This window comes from Macrosteles quadrilineatus, unplaced genomic scaffold (assembly GCF_028750875.1).
Source record: "Macrosteles quadrilineatus isolate MER2022 unplaced genomic scaffold, UCM_ALF_1.0 Scaffold_4__1_contigs__length_99947679, whole genome shotgun sequence".
Taxonomy (NCBI): Eukaryota; Metazoa; Arthropoda; class Insecta; order Hemiptera; family Cicadellidae; genus Macrosteles; species Macrosteles quadrilineatus.
Genome location: NW_026542597.1, coordinates 34,955,423 through 34,977,495, shown reverse-complemented (window position 1 = coordinate 34,977,495; position 22,073 = coordinate 34,955,423). Strand labels below are relative to the sequence as shown.

At 34.7% G+C, this 22,073-nt stretch overlaps 1 protein-coding gene across 13 annotated transcripts in view; it reads left to right on the top strand.

Annotated features, from left to right (window-relative positions):
• LOC128993481 (protein PRRC2C) overlaps nt 1-19,570 on the top strand; it is a 59,438-nt gene extending 39,868 nt beyond the window's left edge. For 4 of the 13 annotated variants that reach the window (XM_054417402.1, XM_054417409.1, XM_054417400.1 and 1 more), the window contains exons 24-38: nt 231-451; nt 801-954; nt 1,582-1,691; nt 2,095-2,268; nt 2,776-2,930; nt 3,651-3,744; nt 6,197-6,298; nt 6,817-6,918; nt 7,254-7,439; nt 9,861-10,152; nt 10,848-10,987; nt 13,300-13,414; nt 16,731-16,882; nt 17,297-17,537; nt 18,436-19,570. In XM_054417402.1, coding sequence (XP_054273377.1) covers nt 231-451; nt 801-954; nt 1,582-1,691; nt 2,095-2,268; nt 2,776-2,930; nt 3,651-3,744; nt 6,197-6,298; nt 6,817-6,918; nt 7,254-7,439; nt 9,861-10,152; nt 10,848-10,987; nt 13,300-13,414; nt 16,731-16,882; nt 17,297-17,537; nt 18,436-18,560 — 2,363 coding nt within the window. In that variant the 3' untranslated portion in view covers nt 18,561-19,570. Of the gene's footprint in view, nt 1-230; nt 452-800; nt 955-1,581; nt 1,692-2,094; nt 2,269-2,775; nt 2,931-3,650; nt 3,745-6,196; nt 6,299-6,816; nt 6,919-7,253; nt 7,440-9,860; nt 10,153-10,847; nt 10,988-13,299; nt 13,415-14,458; nt 14,734-16,730; nt 16,883-17,296; nt 17,538-18,435 lie in introns of those variants that run through there. The other 9 variants (XM_054417403.1, XM_054417407.1, XM_054417408.1 and 6 more) reach the window with 9 other exon arrangements.
• The last annotated feature ends 2,503 nt before the right edge of the window (nt 19,571-22,073 follow it).

Here is a 22,073-nt window from a genome sequence, read left to right as displayed (position 1 = left end):
TAACGCTTTAAATATGTGTATTTTTTTTTGTTTGCTTTTAGACATTTGTTTTTCCTTTTTTGTGTGTATGTGTGAACAATTTTTTTTTGTATGGTGGCTTATGACCACCATATAATAATAAAAGAGTGGTTCAGTAAATGAGTCACTGAAATGAGAAATACTTGATAAACTTTGGCACTTAAATGATACATCTATTTCTTGATAATCAGTAAATTGGATATTTATTATAGATTTGACAACCCCTGCTCCGCCTCCGCCGGTGAATGCTTGGGACAAGCCTATCACGGGGTCTCTGCGGACTGTGACACCGCCCCCAGTCTCTGTGGCCCCCCCGCCAGCCCCGCAACAGGAGACAAGCAACGTAGAGGTCAACGAACACGTGCAGTCCACCACTAGCAGCCAGCGTAGCAGCCCCAGTGGTGACAAGACTGTCGGCAAATTTCCTAGAGAGGTTGGACTTTAAATGGTTCTCTGATATACTTTACAGTTAAAAAGTCAGTTTTGTCATAACATTCAAATTTATTCTAGATCTGGACCTCATGTCCAAAAGCTTTAAAAACAGTTGTAAACTATCTTAATATTTCTTTGTTCAACTTCTTGCTTTGATCTTAAAAGTATGGTTAGTCATCCATTAACCTCAAAATAAGTATAACTTTTCCAGAGTAGATTATGTCATTTGTCATGAATGAACGCTTTGTCACAATTTTCAAACATGAATTTTGTATCGCTAAGGAAAGTTTCTATCATCATTTGCTACCTTGTATATAAATTTTTTATTAGTTTATAATTATTTGTTTCAGCCTTCAGAAAAGGCAGTACTTGATGGTACTTCTCCTCCTGTCCAGACAATAATTTTTGAAAACACAAACTTCAAGTCGGCACCTGTGGATGTTGCAATGAAATCGAAGTACACAAACCAAATCAATAAGAATCAGAGAACTGATAAATCAAGAGGTAACTTACTTTTTGTTCAAGCTTAATGCCACTTTTTTTTTTGTTCTCAAGTCAGCAGAATTGATACATTTCCAAAGTTAAAAATCTTGATACACATTTCAATCAAATTAAGTATTTTCTTTCAAGTTCTCCGACACAGAAAGATCTTCTCAACTGAGAAACGTATTTTTTTAGTTTTACAGAGTCGTTAACTTGGCTTAAGGTGTTTGTTTGTACACAATTTTGTGCAGTATGGATTATAATTGCCGGGGGAATTGTAGGGAAAGCAAGAGAGGCTAAAATCCTCCCCAACACTCTTCACCTGCTCTGAGGACATACAGTTGGTTAAAATTAGCTCCTCTGAATTGAACTGTACAAATTAACAAAAGCTACCTTGATGAAGGAAGGCTTCTTATGTGCATGAGCATCCTGCTGGCCACTCTGAAGTGTTGGACTATACCTTGTGTTCTGGAGTTTACCAGCAATGTGGGGTTTTAATTTTCTGAAGTGAAATTTTACAAGCTAACTTGTAACAGTTTAAGGGCCTATCTAGAGGGCGTATCTCGACCTAGTGACTTAGCCAACCAAATGCAAGCTATATTTTATATTTTTGTGAAGCTAACACCTAAGCATTTGTTTGTGTTACAGAGAGTAGGCCTGAGGAGGAGAATGTAGGTCTAGGGTTCAAATCTCCCGGACCAGATATGAAACTGCAGGACAAGGCAGATCCTATACAGATGCCTATGTCCTTCGCCAAGGTTCGTACCCTAGAGTAATCACCATTAGTGTATCAATCAATATTTTTAACATTTAGTCCAAAATGCATATTTGTAAGATGGGTACAGCCTGGGGTTTAGCACTTTGAGCACCTGACCTGAGTAACAAAACGTTGTAGGAAAAAAAAACAGATTTTTTACAAACTTTAGTTTTTTAAATACGTGGTCAGAATGATTGGTTTGTGAACTCGCTCTTAAAACAGATGTTGGAAATAAAATATGAGAGTTATTGTCCCTACGGACAAGTAAATGAGAAGCTATCATGCAGTTTTACACTTACAAACAAATATTTTTCTCTTAATTCTCATCCTCTGTTTAGACCTACTCTCAATATGACCACTAACGTCAATGTATTCTGTAACAGTTGTGTGTGATTGTTGGTTAGAATGAAGACAGTGCAGACATGAAGCTAGACTTCAGGTTTGACTCGGACCTGACACAGCTAACCGATGACAAGTCCAGTAAGACCATCGCTGCCATGCAGATGACTCGCTCTATACAGTTGGCGGCTCATTCCTCTACGGCAGAGTTGCAGTTTAAAGTGGCTTCTGTCAAGAAGGTAATACAGCGACTCCAATGTTGATTGCTTTTGTTTTCAATGTGATGTGACAACCATGATATCCTCCCCGTTTTTGTGGTGCATCAGCGAGTAGCATTGACCAGATCTTAGCATAACCGAGGATACCGGTACTTAAAGTTTTTGACCTTATCTAACTTACTGTAGAATCAAGGTATCCAAACATCTCAAACATGAAATCCAAAAAGGAAAGGTGGGGTCAATTCCTAAATATATAGTTGAGTTTTTTTTACAGAAAATTCTGAAGTTTTAAACTTAATAGTATTACTTGAACTGCTCCTGTTACTGATACAATAGGTTAAATGAGGTCAGGCATAGAGGAAGTCTAAATACTTGTATTAATAATTGATAGTTAGTTTTCGAATAATTATTTCAGCATCGTGTTGTAATAGAAAGAACCTTCTTGTTCATGATGTAGGTTTCAGTACAAAGGTGAAATATTTTTTGTAGAAATTGCTGTACCAAAGGCTACTAATTGTTGTGTCACAGGTGTGGGAGAACCCACCAGCCGTGCTGGAGCATGGAGGAGAGGAGCACCCCGGCAGTAACGTGTCTACAGCATCATCCTTCACCCCCACCTTCGGCAACTCTGTGGAGCAAATGGACCCCACAGTGGGCGAAGACAGCTCAGACGCAGTCTACAAGTAAGTTACTTCTTGTGTCGTAGCTTATGAGATTCAAGATTTAGAGTTTAAAATTTCATTGGGCGTACGGAAATGATTCATTGGACAACATCAGTTATTAAATGTTTAAACTGAAACATACAGGGTAAACAGTGTGCGACTTATCCACTCACCATTATCAACTCATCTTCCTCAAAAATGATGACACACAACATTTACTTTCTTTTCAACTGAGACTCTTGCATTACAAAGTGAACATACCCATTCATCTCAAATGCCATGTTTGTACGAAACTAGTTGGCTGACAGGTAACTTGAAATGCTCTGGAGGCAGGTAACCTGTCCCATAATCTACCTGCCCACCGGCCTTGTGTAAAATAATCAGTTTCCCATTTGTTTTTCTGGAACTAGTTGTGCTAACAAAACACCACAAATGGAAGGTACTAGAGGAGCTATTTTCAAGTTGTAAAAAAAAAATATATAAAAATAAAAAATTTAAACATTACAGAAAAAGTTAGAAATTGTGGAACAATGTTATATGAATAATTCTTTATAATTTGATTTTAATTGAATGTGAAAATTCCACTTGTTTCCAAGCGTTGTTGGTTCTATGTATCATTGTGTGCAATAATAATTTACTGACTACCAATGTAGAAAATCTTAAATGCTAGACTTTTTTATATACAATAAGTTATTTTAATAATTGTGAAGGTGACTCATCAGCTTGTCACTGATGTTACAGTGCTGGTCAGCAGCTCCAAAACAACGCTAACTCCTACAACGGAACAGCTGTCCAAAGCATGATAAAGGCCGACCCGTCGACCAATGTGTGTAAGGTAAACAATATCAGATAAGTAGGGTCGCTCTAGTCTCCATCGGTTGCTTAGGACAACCACGCAAGTATAACCTTGCCTGTAACCACTTAACCACTCCGTACGTTGTGTTCTCGTAAAACCATAATTGTTTTAGAGCTCTAATTTTTTCCTGAAAAATATCACATAGTTGATTTTAACAGCTATTTTAACACGTTAAAAATTTGTTGTTGCTGTACAGCTACGTATGATAAAATTATTTGATTCCCAAAATTTTTCCAGACATTTTTTACTATTTCAGTTTGGTATCAGTGAACCGTTAGGCAACAGTAATAAAATTATTTGAAATTTTTAATTTTTTCTCTCATTCAAAATAGAAACATCTAAAAAAATAAAGAAATTGTACTGTGACATTATTGATACTATGGAATGGAGTATAATAAGGAATTGTGTTTATGGTAAAACTAAAACGTGTTGTACATTGTTTTTGTGTTTGAATTTCAAACTAGTACAACTATTATTGATCAAATGTATTCAACAGTTTTTCACGCTTTTTCTTTTTCCTAATTAGTCCAAGTGCTTTTTTAAACATTCAGTAGTACCCGATGGAGGGGCGTTTTATTTTAATAATTGATCAAATCTGACCGTACCATCACTTATCAGTGACAATGTTATCGCGGTAATATTGTGACTATTTGCTATGGTCGTTTGGAGTTGTTAACAACATCAAATACTATATATAATCCATTCACTGGAATAAAAATTTCTTTGTTTCTATCATATTTTTCAAAATTTGTCTAAGACTTACTAAGGTATTACACAGGGTGTCCACATTCTGGAAAGTCAGGGATAGTCATGGAAAGTCATGGAAAAAAAATTTGGTCATTGAAAGTCAGGGAAATATGCAAGAAGTCATGGAAATCTCATGGAAGTCATGGCTCTAGTCAGCCGTAACCCGGACTGTTGTAGCATTTTTCAGGATTTTTCACAAATGTTCGACAATTCAATTTATTACAGTTGTATTATTTTATGAGTTTTCGGTTTGTTTTAGTTCATTGTTGTACCTATTGTACTCCATTGTTATCTGTTATTACATATTTCAGTATTTTCTGCAAAATAACATGTCCAGGCAGTATTATTTGTGTGTGTATGTTATATTATAATTTGCGTGTAAAGTTCGTGAGTCATGGAAATCAATGGTAAATGGTCATGGATAGTCATGGAAAGTCATGGAAATTAATGACAAATCTTTTGTGGACACCCTGTTACAGTAGATGCTCTTTTTACTGGAGACAAATTTAGCCCATCTAGCCTATCAGTAAATCTACTTCCTGTTAACCTTAATCAATTGTGTCTGTCAAAATACATGACTTCTTAATCCAAAAATTTTAAAGGGAAACACCATAAAAAGTTCCAAATAGTAGGCTATAACAACATTTTGTACCTGGAAAACTTTATCTTGATTTTTTAAGGTATATTGGCCAAATGGTATTTTGGCCTTTGTTTCAACCTGATAGTGGCTGTTTAAGATGGCATCTACTGTAATGATTTTTGACTTGTTCAAAAATGTGCAAGTCTTGCAACCGGCATGACTATAACTATATTAATATGTGTTATTTCCCTTAGTAGTGTGTTATTAATATAGTAAATTGGCTTATTGGAAGTAAATACTTAAGTTTTAGCATATTTTGAAACCTCAGAGAATCTTAAATAATATGCATTTTAATTTTCCAATTTGATAAATTTAGAATTTCAGTTAATCTAAATAGAAGAAAATAAGACTACTTTGTAAAGATACTGGGTGGTGTTATTTCATGCTATAAAAACAACTAAAATTTGTTTATCATTATCATTATTAGAGTTTAAAGTGTCAACTCTCTTTAGTTTTAGAACAGTATAGATTTGTTTATGTTCCAAGTTATTTGTATAGTCGAAACGATACTTAAAGGTTATTTGACGTACCTATTTTTAAAATGGTTATAATAATACAAAAAAAAATTGTCAACATAATGTTTACAACTAGGACGTTTAATATTCAAATAAGATTGTTACAAGAGTTATTTATTTAAAATAACGCAAGAATTACAGATTTTAAATAGATAGTTTTGTTTGTAACTATTCAGACTCGAGTCTGTACTTACTTGGCATTTAGTGCTGTTGACTCGTGGAAGATCTGAAAACCATGCCCAAGTATTCAACACTTAAAACTCAACTTGCAATAGCAGTGCACAAAATCACCCAGTGACTTATGCATAAACTAACGAGATAGCCTACGATCTAGTAAAAACAAAGTATCCAGTCTACTAGATATCTGTTTGACACTGATTGTAAATTACTCGACTCGTCATGTGACGTAATCCAACCAAACGTAAATGCCAGATATAGGTACTCCGATCGCCAATAAGTCCCTGTAGTATAATTGTAGTATTAGCTATGGGGTTGGTCGCCTCTGAAGCTCATTCTTCCTGATGTGCAGCTACTTGCCCCGCAGGTGAAACCTCAACCCCAGGCGACGCTGCTCCCTCACACAGGGCCACTTTCACCCCCCGCACCGCCCGGCCCGCACATCAACTATCAGGTAACTCCTTGGTGTTTGTCCCACAGTTATTGGGTGACGTAGTTCATTTTCCATACGAGTATTAGATAGATTTTTTAAATAATCTACTTGATAAATAAATATAATCGAGTTAAGTCAATGATTTATTTTCAGATAGGCTAAACGTTTACAATTGAACCAGCATAGATGGGTAAACAGGTGGAATTGTCAAATTGAAATAATTAGTTGAAACAAGGTTTAGTAAAGAATTTGAAATAGGTCAAAATGGTTACAGTAGAGTCCCGTTAGTCCGAAATGGTTGGAACCGGGCTCATTTTGGATTACCAAATATTTCGGATTAAACTTTTTTGTTTTTTTATTTTTGTAAAAATTTTTTCGTCTTAGTGGGAGCGGCTGCAGCCAAGGTTGCCAACTTGGCCAAGCTAAATTTATACAGGATTATTGTAAAGGAAACTTAAAATTAATAGTCATTTATCTCTTGTACACGTTAGCACGTTGGTCTCAAGGATGTTTTCAAACCTTTGAAAAATGTTTTTCAGCCACAGGCGCAGTACAGCAGCATCTCCACAATCCCTTCTCCGCCAACAGCGTTCACGCCACAGCCTGAGCTTTATCCTACATTCCAAATAAACAACGCACAGGTGAAGTCCATTAGAGGTTATCCTGTATAATAGAGACATCCAGTATCATTTTTCACAGTTTTCCATTACATTGCAAACATTATAATCACAAATTTTATAAAATTTTATGGCATAAAGCTGAATGAAATGAATTTTTTCCCTTAACTCAAGACCTTGAGACAGATAGATTACGATTTACTCCAATCAGAATAAATCAGGGTGTTTATTCTAAAGTGAGGCAAGTGTTGAATTAATCATCTGACATTGTCTTATTTCTATTTTTTCAAAGAGAGTCATAAATTTAAGAAACCCAATGATCAAATATAGCTTGTCTTAACCTCCCTACACTGTTGCAGGTGATGTCCAGTCAGAGCAGGTCGCAGTTCTCACAGTTCGGCCCGTACCTGTCGCAAGGCCTAGGTCAGACGTCGGGTTACAGCCCGCAGTCCATGTATCTGCAGCACACTGCATCCCAGCCACCCCCGCCTTCTGCTGCCCCGCCTGATATATTCCAGACACAGCTGTCTCAGTACAGGATACAGGTAACTGAATAACTCAAGAATAAACAACACAGTTGACGTAGTAAACAATTTTAATCGCATAATCAAAATTAACAAATAGAAATAGATCAAACTAAGTATAGGCTATAATAATTCATACTAATTAATTAGTTATCCATACAAAAAATGTCAACCTTTTTCAACACAAAAATGTAATACATTTTTCTTAAGATACCGCCGTGCATCTCGGGCGTCAGCCTCTGCGGCAAGACAAGTTGTAGTAATGTACAAAATTTCAAGAAGGGTAAAAGTGGATCTTAATTTAAAATACCCCCGCCACAGCAAACCTGCAGACTAAGCGAATTTCCATTTGACTGATTTTGGATTTACACTGAAATGTCTACTTAAAAATAGGGATGGTCAAGTCTCGAAATTTCGGGAAATTTTCAATCTCGTTACACGAGACGAGATTACTTTTTGGCCGAGATTTTTATCAAGACGAGAATAAAAAAAAAAAATAAAAAAAAAAAATAAAAACGCCTGCAGAAAGTCAATGCAATACCGGAGCGTGTTGTAGTTGCGTTTCCTTTGCGAAGGCGTTCTTATTTAATTAATTCTTCAAATGTAAATATTACTTTAATTATTTTAATAACGTTTGAGAAGTTTTGTTAAGTGTAAGCAGTGAGAGGAATGTTTTATTACTATAAAAAAAGTCAAAACAAGTAACTATTTTATAAAAATTAATATTGCTTTTATTTTATGATTTATTTTATTTTAGGATAAGTTGAACTCTATCCTAACTGATATCACCATGTTTCCTAATCGTAGGCATTTTTAATAAGTTAGGCGTGATTAATAAAAAAATGTTATGCTGATGTTATTTAATGAAAGATTGTAAATATTCTTGCCTATTATCATTATTTTAGTATTTAAACAGTCATCTAACAATGTTACAAAATCAGGTAAAAATTTCGAACGTGCATTTCCCGTTGTGTATGAGAAGAGAAATCTCGTCTCGAAATTTTATGAGAAATAAAAAATCTCGTCTCGTCTCGTCTCGAACTAAAAATCCAATCTCGTCCATCCCTACGAATATAACATTTATTCCCGATTTAAAAATAGAATTAGTTTTAACAAGCACTTAGGTTTGCTGCATCAGGGAGGGTAAAACAGTTGTTTTTTTATGTTAATAGTAAGAAATAAAAACATTTTCCAAATTTGATCAAAATATGTTCATAAACAAGCAAACTACAACAGTTAACTTATTCTCCATAAGAATAACATGGGAATTTTAAATTTACAATTTTTTGAATTTTCTCCGTAACCATTAGGCGCATAATGGCGCTTCAATATACTAAATTATTTGTTTTTTTAAGCTCTACAAAATGGTTTGGAAAGAAATTGCTAAATTTTATGTTTTTTGGGTCAAAAATGGGAAAAACCTATTTTCACCCCATAAAACCCCCGTTCCCATGGTCCGATCATGCTGGATCGTGAACTTGTTCGAATAAACGTAGGTTTACACGTTTGTACCAAACTTCATCAAAATCGGATCATTTTTGTTCGAGTTATCTTGCTAACGGACACATATCTATATATATTTATAATTATTATGAAATTAAAAAAGGGTACTAAATGTTTAATTATTTATTTCATTTATTAATATATATATATATATGAATTTGAACGGATGGTGTTTTTGGCCTCTAGCGACCACAAAACGAAAAAAAAAAATTGGTCCCGCGTCCAGGTTTTACCATGAGTACTACGGTAATAGCTTATTCCCTATATGGAAAATTCGCTAATATTCCCTATATGGAAAATTCGCTAATAAACGCCAGAACCTATCCGTTTTTATTCACAATAGCCTATGCGCTGGCCTATATATTGAAGGAAGCTTAGACTATATGCCAAAGAACAACTATAGGCCTGTCTGCGACAACATGGAGTATTAATGCATACTGAGGTATTCATTATTCATTTTACAACAGCAATCCACAGGCTCCTAGAAACATATAGTATCAACAACATTTATAAATGTTTAAAAGTACCTAATTAAAATCTTTTATTTTTGTGAATACAATTTCATACTCCCCTTAGAATTTTACGTAACAAAGTATAAAAGCTTTCATTTAACTCGCACTTACCAAGCTGAGGGGAGTGAGCCTTTAATTATAAAAGGGACCTTAGCTTTATCACTTAGAGTTGGCTAATCTATTTGGGACAGACAAAGAATTATTTTTTGTAATATTACTTACAGTACAGTAAATATATCTTGGGTTTTCCTCAGATGAAAAATTAATTACTTAAAAGTGCATAATTTCTCAGTACGTATTCATTGAGGTGAGATGAATGTGATTTACTCACAGGATCAGCTAGCCTTAGCTTAACCTCAAACAAGCTATGGTAATTCTTGACTTGGTAACATGTTGGACGTAAATGAGCAAGTCGTAATGTCCACAGCCTCCCCCGTACGCAACGTCTCAGCAGTTAAACAACAACCCTAACACTGTGATGATCTCGACCAGCTCAGCTTCTCTAATGTCGGCCACTGTGAAGCCATCGCCCATTGGCAGCAAGGCGACGTATCAGGCTCCGTCACAGCCTCCCCCGTCCCAACTGTACATCTACCCAGAGCCGCATCAGCTGCAAGTGCAGAGTCATTTCCTACAGAACTCCCAGCTGGTGCAGAGACCTGCGCCCGCCTTACCTCCATCATCTGCTTCCTACTACTCTGCTAACAACCCCATCACAGGTTAGCTAACCATTTTCTCTTGGTTTTCTTGCTTCCCTTAAAATCAAATCTTGTTTTCTCCTGTTGAGTTGTTGCAATTTTTATAGGTTCAGTTTTTGTTTGATCTATCGTTGAAACAATGATCCATTTTTTACCCTAAAAACACAAAATTTCACAATTTCCTTTTAAACCATATTGTAGAGCTTAAAAAAGAAATAATTTTGTATTTCGGAGCGTTGTTGTATGCCTAACGGTTACAGAGGTAATTGAAAAAAAAGTAAATTTAAAATTCCCATGTTATTCTTATGGAGAATAAATAAACTGTTGTAGTTTGCTTGTTTATGGATAGGTATATTTCAATCAAATTTCTTTCCATTTCATTTATTTCATACTAAACTATCAATATTTAAAAAAAAACCCTCAATACATTCCCTGTAGCAGCAAACCTAAGTACTCATTAAAATTAATGCTATTTAAATAGAAAATAAATCTTGACAATTTTAAGGGATATTTTAGTAGAAATCCAGCCAGTTAAGTGGAAATTCGCTTAGGCTGCAGGTTTGCTGCGGTGGGGGTATTTCACTATTAGATGTTGACACTTCACACTTAGAAGTGTGTTGGGAATAGAACCCACTCCCTTGCACCAAGTCCAAGCACACGAGTAGTCGTGCTCAGCTCACTAAAAGATTTGTTTATCTATGAATCTGTTGTGGCAGGAGGTGGGGCAGGAGGTTACTACCAACCAGGCAGTTCTAACATGCAAGCTGCTCAGAATCTGCATCAGACCACCTTCAGTATGCAAGGTTTCAACACACCCTCCCCTACCCCCACAGGCATGAACAGCTTCGGATCAAATGTAAGAATATCAACATTACACTTTTAATTAAATTTAACTTATTATACAAGTAGTAAGTGATGTTTGGTCCAAAAATACTTGTCAGTACAGTCTTGATTATCCAACTCGAATCGGTTGTGACAAGGTTGGGTAAGCAGAAAGATCAGATAAGGTGAAAAGTTTTTTTTACTGTAAACATATTTAAAGTGTTGAAATTCATAGTTTATTCTTTGTGAAATCTATTTAATGCAATGATTTTGTTCTAAATTTATTCTGTACACCAACTTTTCAGTTTTAAGCTATCAACATAAATAAACCATTTAAATAAGAAAAGAAATAGATAAAATTATACTTGGTCCAAGCCAGTAACTATACTTGGGGTCTCTGTTCTCTCTGCGACTGGGACGTGAAGAGTGGCAGAGACTTGTGAAAGACCAACTGTGTAGTGTGCAGCACACTAAATAAAAGATCTTTTAAGTATATACAGGGCAGGAAAAAGTGTGTTTGCTACGTACTCGCTATGGTGTGCAGGGTTCAGTCTTATCACACAGTAGCATGTGATTTCTTGATACTCGATTCGATTATCCACAGGGGGGGGAGTCAGATTACCAAAATAGGATAATCAAGACACTACTATATATTGTTTTTGAAGTCGGGAGCCTGGATTTTACTTAAATATCATTATGATTTTAAAATAATGAACAATTTGATTAATTCCAGCCACTTCTCCTTTAGGGAGATCACCAACAGCCCCCTGTTGGGGGCTTAATTTTGCACATTAAGAGTCGTTGGAGCCAAGACATTCTAACTCGTAAAACAACTAAAAAACTACAAAGACAATTTCTAATCTCACAGTATACTACTGTATATATTTACATAAAAATCACACTGGTGTTTGAAAAATATTTTGAGATGGTAAATAATTCTTCAGCGGCTTTTTGACATTAACAAAATTAACATTGCTGTTATGGCAGGCAAATCCAAGATGGCCGTTAGCTTCCATAGACTCCCTTGGAGAACAATTCAAAACTACAATGAACATTTCTAATCTTTTAGTACACTAGATATTTAAATTATAATCACTTTGGTGTTTGAAAAAAAATATTTTTGGACGATAAGTAACTCTTTAGCAGCTGTTTTAAATCATCCAAGATGGCCACTAGCCTCCAAAGACTCTTTAAGTGTGTTTTCAAATCAAATAAGACAATAGTAGAGAGAGTCAACATCCATGCCTTATTTCTATTTTATTTAAATCAGCTCAGAGCATTTTGATTCCCCTTACAGTTTTTTATTTGACCTTAAATTCAATAGTATGCTACGCATAATAAAATATCTAAACCTTTTGGACCTTACATCAATTAATTGTATCCTCATGTGTAGAGGTTAATTATTTTTGATCAAATAAGGTCAGATGGTTTAAAAAATTTTAAAGCTATAATTTTCCTCTTCAGGTTGTTGTACTTTTAGTTTCTAGAGTTAAATTAGATTTCTCCATGTCTGTGAACACTTATTTTGTTAGTTTTAAATCCAATCATGCTTATATTACCATACTCTTCTAAATCTGTCAATTGCACCTTTGTAAAACTGTAATTGTAGGAAGCATGATTTCCAATAAGAACTTAAACCATGTTCAATTTAAATTTCATTTGAAACTATACAAAAACTATTTTGTCTGTTCACAAATTTAATATTTTTAGTTCTTCACATTTAATATGCTTTACTTAATTGTATTGCCTCTATAAATTTATTTGGCTTGTACACTTGGTGGTGACAGGTGCATGAAATAACCACTCCACGATGAGCAAACTAATCAATAACTTGTAATGTACTTCCTTCATAAATGCATCTGTCTGTCTCAGATAGGACAGACAGGTGTATGAATGCAGGTCTATTAAATGTAAAACTTGTTCATTCAAGAGTGAGGATAGATTTGACAACTAACTCTTTGTAGATACTCTCTTTCTAAAGCACTTTTCTCTTATTTCACTCTACTGTTCATAGCTATATTTCTTTAAGGTAAGTTTCCCACTCTAGTTTTAGGCTACACATTTAAAAAAATAACCAGAAGCTTGGATAATATTTCCTATCTGATAAAACAATTGTAAATAAAACTTAACAAACCCTTTTGCAGGCTTGCCTCTGTAGCATAAAACACTTAATCAGATACCTTTTCACTTGGCATTCTTGGCAAAAACAAGGAGGGGAGGAATGTTTTCAAAATTCTTGGACAAACTTTCCTTTGTTTCCCGGTGTTGTGTAAGCCGAGCGGTTAGTTACGTAAGACTGTCATGTTATTTGTGATTGCTATGTGTGGGTCTGTACGCATTGGACAGTTTCTGTCTAATGGGTTACAGATGGCGCAACCGCAACAGTATTGCAGTTCGGCTCCGTCTTACATCAAGTCTGCCGCAGAGCATCAGGACGTACTCTCTGTCTTCTCCTCTCCAGGTACCTTGAATGCTAAGTGCCTACTCACACTTATACACACACACTACACAGTCAGGTCCAGGGGGATACTGAAGTAGGCATTCTAGTGACAGCTGTGTTTCACGAGCTACTATTCAAATGTTACATCATCTGTGTCATTTGAATTGGTAAAAAATAGGTCAGCTGATTTGGAATTTTCTGTAACATAAACATGCTTAGTTAGAGATGAAGAGTGGGTGAGTGTGAATGAGACGTTTTACTCGAAAAGTGACATCTCTTTGTTTGAGAAATACAATTATGTGACAAGTCAATTTTACCTTTGTTTGAGTGATCGTTAAATGGTTATCTATTCCCTAATACACTTAGTAAGATGCTGTTGAGCGACAGTCATGTATTAATTGGAGTGAAATTCATGAGTAATAAATAGTTATCTGTTAATGTATTATTTCAGCAGCAGTCATCAGATAGTTTTCAATTGCTTGTGTGATATTAATTTGTCACCAACATGCTGTATAAGTAATATCGGGGTTTGAGTGAAAGTCATCTGTTCTTTGAGTAATGGTCTTAGTAATGATTATCTACTGAAGTAAATCATGGTATTGGTTTCTATAATTACTCTCCAATGTTGCAGAATGCAGCTGGTCTTGATGGGTATCTACTTCAGTATCTAATATTATGACGCTTTGAGCTAAAAAAAAACCATTTGTATTACATATAAACATATTTAAGCTATGCATATGAATATCTGTTATTACCAATATCCGATTAACTTATGCTAACCCTTAAAATAAATACATCCTTCAGATAACATTATTTTGAATGAAGATATCTCTTCAGCCACATCGGTTATCAATGTCCACTCATTAAAAATGAATAAAAGACACCAAGTTCTCAAAAACGCTTTAAAACTATATTGAAACTAAAAATTAAAAAGTGAATTTGAACTCAAGGCACATGCTTATCTTCATGCATGTGAGGTAGCTTATAATCAGTTCTTTATTTGTTATAATTTTTATTATTTTTTGCCTTCCACATTGTAATTTTTTTTGTTTCTTTTGTGTTCAGATTTTCCACTGGTCCAGAGTTAATTGGAGAAACTACTAAATAGTGTAAATGCCGCTCAGACTTATACTTCATTGAAACTGAAACCTCACAATTCAGTTCTTTTTTAATTGCTGTACCAGTTTCACAATTACTGAACTTGTTTAATCATGTAAAACAAAGTACTTGTAAAGCCGTGTTCTGTAAAAACCTGTTAAACCATGTAATGTTCAACCAGTTTCATAACTACTGGTTTCAATTTTTAAATAAAACTTTTATTCCACCATGATTGTTTTGATTTTTATTTACATTTTTTTATTTGTAAAAAATAACAGTATTTAGAAACTTTGAAATAGCATAAATTTTTTCTTTGAAATATCTTCATTGCAAAGATTTATCCAGTTTTTATATTACTGTAAAATGAATGATAATGAATTGTTTAGCAACTTGAAATTGTCAAATTATTTATTTTATGATTAAAGGATAGCTATGTTAAAAAATATACAACAAGAATGAGAAGATAACTTTTTTTAATTTTACTTGCTAACTTAGTTCTAGTTTATGACAGTTGAGTATGCATTTCTCTGTACCACAGAGAAAAATCTTTTATAATAACCATTTAAAATATTTAAGTAGGGGTTGGATATAAAAATATAGGTTTTACTGTAAAAAAAATTAAACCTTACTTCAGATAAATTTTATTAATTTGTTTCACAATTTTTATTTTATTAATTTCCAGACAAAACAATCAAACACTGAATGTATTATTTTTGAATTGATGTTATTTCATTTGCACTGCTTTTACCAACAGGTTTAAAACAATCAACCAATTACCATATTAGTTATAAACTGCAGTTTTCAATTTATTCTGAAGACTTGGCAAATTAAGGCTGTCTAATTTTGGACATGGTGAAATTGACACTGTGGTTTCAACAATGTTCATTAAGTGCCAGTGTATATATATATTATATGTAATTGTTAGTTTTATTGGTTGGATGTTAGAGTTTATTATAGAATTTTATTTTCAGTTCACTTCTCGCATTTTAAGTTACTATTCTGAAATGTTTAAGCCAGTGTTTCCCAACCTGTGGTATGTGATGTTCAAAGTAAGAGCATTTTATGTAAGGGTTCTTTTGACTGGTACATCAGTTCACAGCCCATACAAAACTTTGTATATAGGCAATAAGACGTTAGAAAGAGGGTAAAGTTTTTGTTAGTTTAACAATAAAATTCTTGTGGCCGGTTCTCAGTTTTTCATCCAGATATTCATAATGAAAATAACTTCTTTGGAAAGGTCCATCTTATGTTTGGAAAATGAAATAATCTACAACTAGCGGTACCTTTATTTTTAATTTTTATTGAACTGTAATCTATTGTTTAAGGTTTGCATGTATGTTATTTTAATTTTATACATGCAATAATTTGTAAATAAACAACAAAAATAAAGTATCAGTTGTAAAAAAAAGGTAATTATAAATTGTGGTTCTTAAGTTTGGTAGTTTGTGCAAAAATATATTAAAATATATTTAATCTTTATCGCCTTTGCAAATAGTGGTGAAACTGCACTACGACCAACTCCATCGTCAGGTGCGTAGTGGTACACACTTAAGTCTTGTTTTTACACAACACGGAATGTGTTCATTTGCATTAGGTCAGCAACTGACTAAAAATAATAATTCTAAAGACAGGACGGACACCTGATACTACTGTTTTCACAAAAACATTTGCACAGTTTAAAAATGCATGTGGTCGGTTGCCAGTTTTTAAGCTGTGCCAGTGTGCTAAATGTTTTTGTGTAGTATTGTGTGTCCATCCTGTTTTTATATGTCGAATTTTTTTAAACCGTGTTAAGTGTAAAATAGAGACACAAGTGTGCTACTACACACCCGACAATAGAGAAATCTCCGTAACGGCCTTAATGCAGTATCACTGGAAAAACTGTAAGGATTAGATACATTTTAATCATTTATGGAGGTAATTACAGTATGCAAACGGGGAGAACTTTTTTTTGCCATTTGAAATTGGCTTTTGGTTGTTCCATTGTCTCAACAACATACGGTTATAAACTAACCGCAACATTTTATTACATTTTCTCTCACAAATGAAGTAAGATGTTTATTTGTCCCCTAGTAACAAGTGTTGACAAAATATGACGTCCAACAGTGAGAAAGGTTTGCCAACTAGTTGAACAAATAAATATTGTCTTGAAGTAATACCCTAGGGAAAAAGTTGGGAAACACTGTATTAAGCCAGTTGTATGAAGTGACAGGACTGATACACTGTGTACTTGTTACAGCTGCCCAGATTAATTCTGCAAACGGCCGTAGTGCCCCCACCGGTGGGGGCAAGCCGTGTCCCCCCGGTGGTCCATCGCAGCAACAGCCCAGCCCAACCCAGAACCACAAGTTCGCCGCGTATCAACAAAATATCTCACCGACAACCCAGCTCGTAAGTAATCATTCCCTCTCTGTACTAAGAAAAATTTGTTGATAAAAAAATAAAATGTGGCATGTCATTAAAATTTATTTAAAGGATTCAAAAGGAAAGCGAAATGGCTGATAGACTTTTTTGTTGTATTCTTAAGTGATGAAAAGGACCGACCTTACCTGATAAAGTTGTACAGGGGTTATGTTGGTTTATAGATAATATATAAATTAAGCTCTTCAATGTATTCTTCCAGAAATAAATCTAGAGGATGAAATATCAGTGTTACTTTATGTAACCCTTTTTTGTAGTTTCCCTGACTTAACTTTAACTTTCTCAGGTAAACAAACTTAATTTGTTGTAAAAGTAAAATTTGTTAGGATTGTTGATACTTCCTTCTGATTAACAGGCGAGCACTATAACCACTCACCTACCCAGCTATGTGTTTTACAGATGATACATCAACAACAACAGCAGCAGCAACAGCGAGGTGGTGTGAATGTCCGAGTGACTCCGAGGTATCCGGCACCTATACAGCGACCTGTGAGCTACCAGCCATCTGCACCTGTGCGACACCTGCCTCCGCCATCGCGAGCGCGCTACAAGCCCACCCCCGCCTCCACGCCTCCCGCCACTGTCGCGACCACTGCTGCTGCTGCTCATTACTATACTACACAAAGTAAGTCCCATGTACATAGTTATCAGGATTTTTAAGGATGTTGTGGTGGGCAGATTTACAGTAGGCTGAACTGACAAAAATATATGAAAACTCTCAAATAAACCCATCGATTTTTTTAAGCTGCTGGTTCCTTCTAGTAGTAAAGTCTTTGTTATTGGACAACCTAAAACATTCAGCAAGACTCAGGTTTATTTCTACATTTTCATATAATTTGTATATAGGCCTAATCATAAAAATAATCTTTGTAAAATCCTTCGACCTTTAATCATATTTGGGTTAAATCCTGTCCAGTTATGTTCCCTTCCTAATGGTAATGATGGTTACTCTAAAGTCTGAAAGTCAATTTAACCTCTCCTATCAGTTCCTCTTCCTCGGCCATCTCTACTTATCTACATTCGCTTAAGCCATATTTAACGGCCATCTGATCTTTTGATTCCTAAGTTTCCCCCACCTTGACATTGTCTAAATGCTTAACTGAACCAGAAGTAAGATTTGTACTTGCCAAAATATGCCCTTCAACTTAATGTACACTATAGTGTAAATAACCTTTGCAATGTTTCTCCGCTTGAAGAAATTAGTGCTAGTTTAGTTCTCTATACAACAATACACCAAATTTGCATAATTTAAAGGGAGAAATAGCTACAGCATACCTGTAGAAAGATTGCAATGGGTTTAATTTTTCTCTTAACACGCCAAATTCAAATTTACCTGCTCGGATTTTAACAACATCAATATTTAGACAGACCATTCAACAATATAAATTAGTACGCATGTAAACATTATTCGGTGGAGTGAATGAAACATCCCGGAATGAGTAAATTCTTCCCTTCCTTACCGATGTAATAACGTAGTTTATTTAATAGTGAGTTCCAATGTTTACTATTAATTTCTGTTTCAGATAATTCGACAAAACATGAAAATTCAGAAATGGAAACAAAAAAAGAAGCAACAAGCAATGATTGTGAGAACGGAGCTACAGCCGAAGTCCCCACGGGAGAGGATTCATCCCCTGCTAATGAGTGAACCTCGTGCTTACTTTGCTCTGTCGTTGTATTAGCGTTTAGTGTGCGTTTTGATTTGACAACACTGACTGAGCAACATTCACGTTGCGAGTGAAAGTGACTTATTGTATTGGACAAATCCTCTCCACTTTTGGCCCCGTTGAATTTGGATTCTTCTCGTTCGGCTTTAACCGCCTACAGCTATGTTCTATGATAATAATGATGCATTGGGATAGGGTTAGGTATGTATCAAAACTGTTTGTTTATATATATTGTCTTTTTACTGAACGTGTATCTGAAGATTTTCCTACGACACCGAGATCAGGTGCTTCAACAATTTCGCTCGAAGGCGGCGTTTGACCGACCGATATTAGTACGATTATTAGAAGTCTAATTTGTTTAAGCTTTCTCAAATGGACATTATTCTTAAAACGGATAAATTTGTGTATTATGTGCGTATATTTAGTGTGCATTTTTGTGTATTTACAGGCAGAGACTATAAAATTGTACATTGCTGATTTGTTCTTTTTTCTAAATAAAGGATAATGTTTAAAATATGTTGAGTTGTTTGGTGCCGAGGACAATTCTGCGAACCTTAAGTAAGATTATAGGACTGACACAGACTTTCATGGTCAAATTTAATGTGATAATACAATTTAGTAAGATTGTGTCTCAAAGTGTTCCATGGATGGAATTAAAAAATAATAATCGTTGCTCTGTTGGAGGCAAACTGAAAATATTGAACTAGCTAAAAGACATGGACTCAACATGTTCATATACAACAAAATTGTGATATATTTAACCAAGGCATTAAAAAAGCCAAAGTCTGATTTGGGTGTTAAGTTTTATTTCTATCTCCTGGTTTCAACAAATTGTTAATTTTCATTTCTGGTTTTGATTATACTTTGGAAACTTTTTTGAAAAACCATCGTCAGTACATGGATTTTTAGATAAGCTCAAAGGCTATCAGTGTCATTTTCCATAGTTGCAATACATTTCATTAATGACCAATTAAATGCAATTCAACATTTACTAGTCCTTTTCTTCCTTACAAATCCTGAGTGTATATTATACTTTGTTTGTTATGTGCAATGGTTTGAGTGAACACTTCACTAGATATCTAGTGTCCATCATAATGCAGTGAACCAAATAATTGTTAATGTGTAATTAAGCGATATGATATTATTACATCAGGCTAAATAGCATGAAGTCTTAATCTCAATACATTTAAAAGGCAAATGCCACTGACTGACAGATGATCACTATATTCCACACAAAAAATTCAACCTAGAATAAATTTTCAAATTTGGTCTCCGTGTATGGTGTAGATGTGCACCATGCTTACAAAAGACAGGGTTTTAGAAAATCTAAATTTAAGGGGGTTTAGGGAGTGGAGCTATTTCCTGTGTGATTCTACAATGTAAGCCTTAATATTTTTTGTCTGTATAAGCAGAACTAATGATAAATCTGATAAAAAATCGTACGTGCAGAATAAATTATATACACCTTTTGTATTTTAAACTAATATGTCGTATCTCTAAAGGTTTAAGAGTTGTAGTTATATCAGTTAAAACTAAAAGACTTTTTCTTTATGTTTGCGCCTCAAAACAAGTCAGTTCCCATCCAACCACAATCACCAAACTTTCTATTCCACTTCACAATAAAAACCTATATATTTTACACAGTAAAAAATTAAAATACATAAATCATTAAAAAGTTGTTAAAAACATATTGTACAAACTAGTGCTTTAAATACGCACTTGCATTTTAGTAGTTATTGCTGATGATTACTTTCCAAGTACTTACAAAATTAAACCCATAACCTCAAAAAACTTAAATTTTCTATTCTGAACTTTTTTTAGTATTAATTAATTGTTACAATTAATTAGCTGTTTTAAAATAGTGATAGTTTTAGTTAAAAAGTTATTAAAGAGATAAAGTAAAAGCAAACCTGTGCACAGCCAATTCCCAACAGATTTAGACCAAGATATTACAGCTGATCAGATGCTTTTTTTTACATATTTGTTAAAAATTTGTGCCAAATATCCAGTCCTAATCCCTGTATCCAAATACTAGCGTTTTGGGGTCCTGGTCAAAAACCGATGAGAACCTCTTTTACGAAGGAGTTGGGGGGCGTGACGTCACTCTTTTCTCTTGGAGGGAACACCATTACCGCAACGATACAAAGCGCAGCCATCCGTGTTCGCGGTGTAGTGGATAGAGTAGTCGGCTGATGTTCTTGAGGTAACCAGATCGAATCCCACCGGTGACACTGACTTAAGGTTTTGCTTAGAATGTGACTTCTTAACTGTACATCTTTTGTTAGAATTTGAGGCATTTATAATTTTATGAACAGAAAAGTTTTTTCTATTAGTAAACCTTCATTCGATTTTTTATCTTATATCTTTTTTATATTATCAGCAAGTTTGGTTAGTTAGGTTAGGTTATGACAGTTTAATTTTAAAATTAACAAATTAATTTTACAATTTTTCTTAAATCAACGTGAGGGGCTCTTCCACAATACTCCACTCCTTCACAAAAGAGGTTCTCATCGGTTTTTGAACTGCCTCCTGAGACGCTAGTGTATCCAAATAATACCTCTACGTCAATTCACAGGGACTGCACCAGGTAGGTGACTGGGTATGTTCTGGTTACCCTAGTTTTGAATGTTAACAAACAACCCTCCATTGAAAGTTGGAAATTGTATAATGTTCATTGTACAGTATCAGTATTTATTTTTAATCACATTAAATGTTTTAACCAGTCATATGTACTGTAAATATTTACCGTCTCATTTATACTTTTTAGGGAAATTCTAGGGATTAAGCTATTGCCGTAGTCTCATGGTAAGACCGATTTACTTTTTTGGTTTAATGTCCCCAAAGGCCAAAAACAACATCCGTTCAAATTCATATATACAAACGAGTAAACCTACGTTGGTTCTAACACGAGTTCGTGAAACAGCATGATCGGATTTAGGAATGCATGTTTATAATGACTTATGGGTTTAAAAATTAGTTTTATTCAAATTTATATATAGGGTGGAAAAAAGTAATAAAGATAGTGCTTCAAAACTAAACTTGCTACTCAGATTACTGGGCATTAAAATCATTTTAATACATTCCGTGATGAGCTACCTCCTCAGGGGGATGGCCCGCTTAGGTAAATATCGGCCTTGACTAGTGAATTACAATGCCACAAATTTGAGCTCTAAAGAACATTGGATTAACACGTTAGCTGCCACGTCACCCCGATCGGGGTGCCACCAGTTGGCTCGTATGTGAGCACTGTCACCCCGATCGGGGCGACAGTTGTAATTTGTAAGGGTTTTTTTCTTTGCCGCTATTTGACAGTCTTTGATGTTCAACGGCAGTCAAACATTGTGGCTTACAAATACATACTCCAAGCTAACTAGATATCAATGTTATATTGCATTCTGATGTTTATAACATGTCCAAACTTACGTCACAAAGTACTGAAATGTTGTCACCCCGATCGGGGTGACGCTATTTTTTTCAACAATTTTATCTACTCT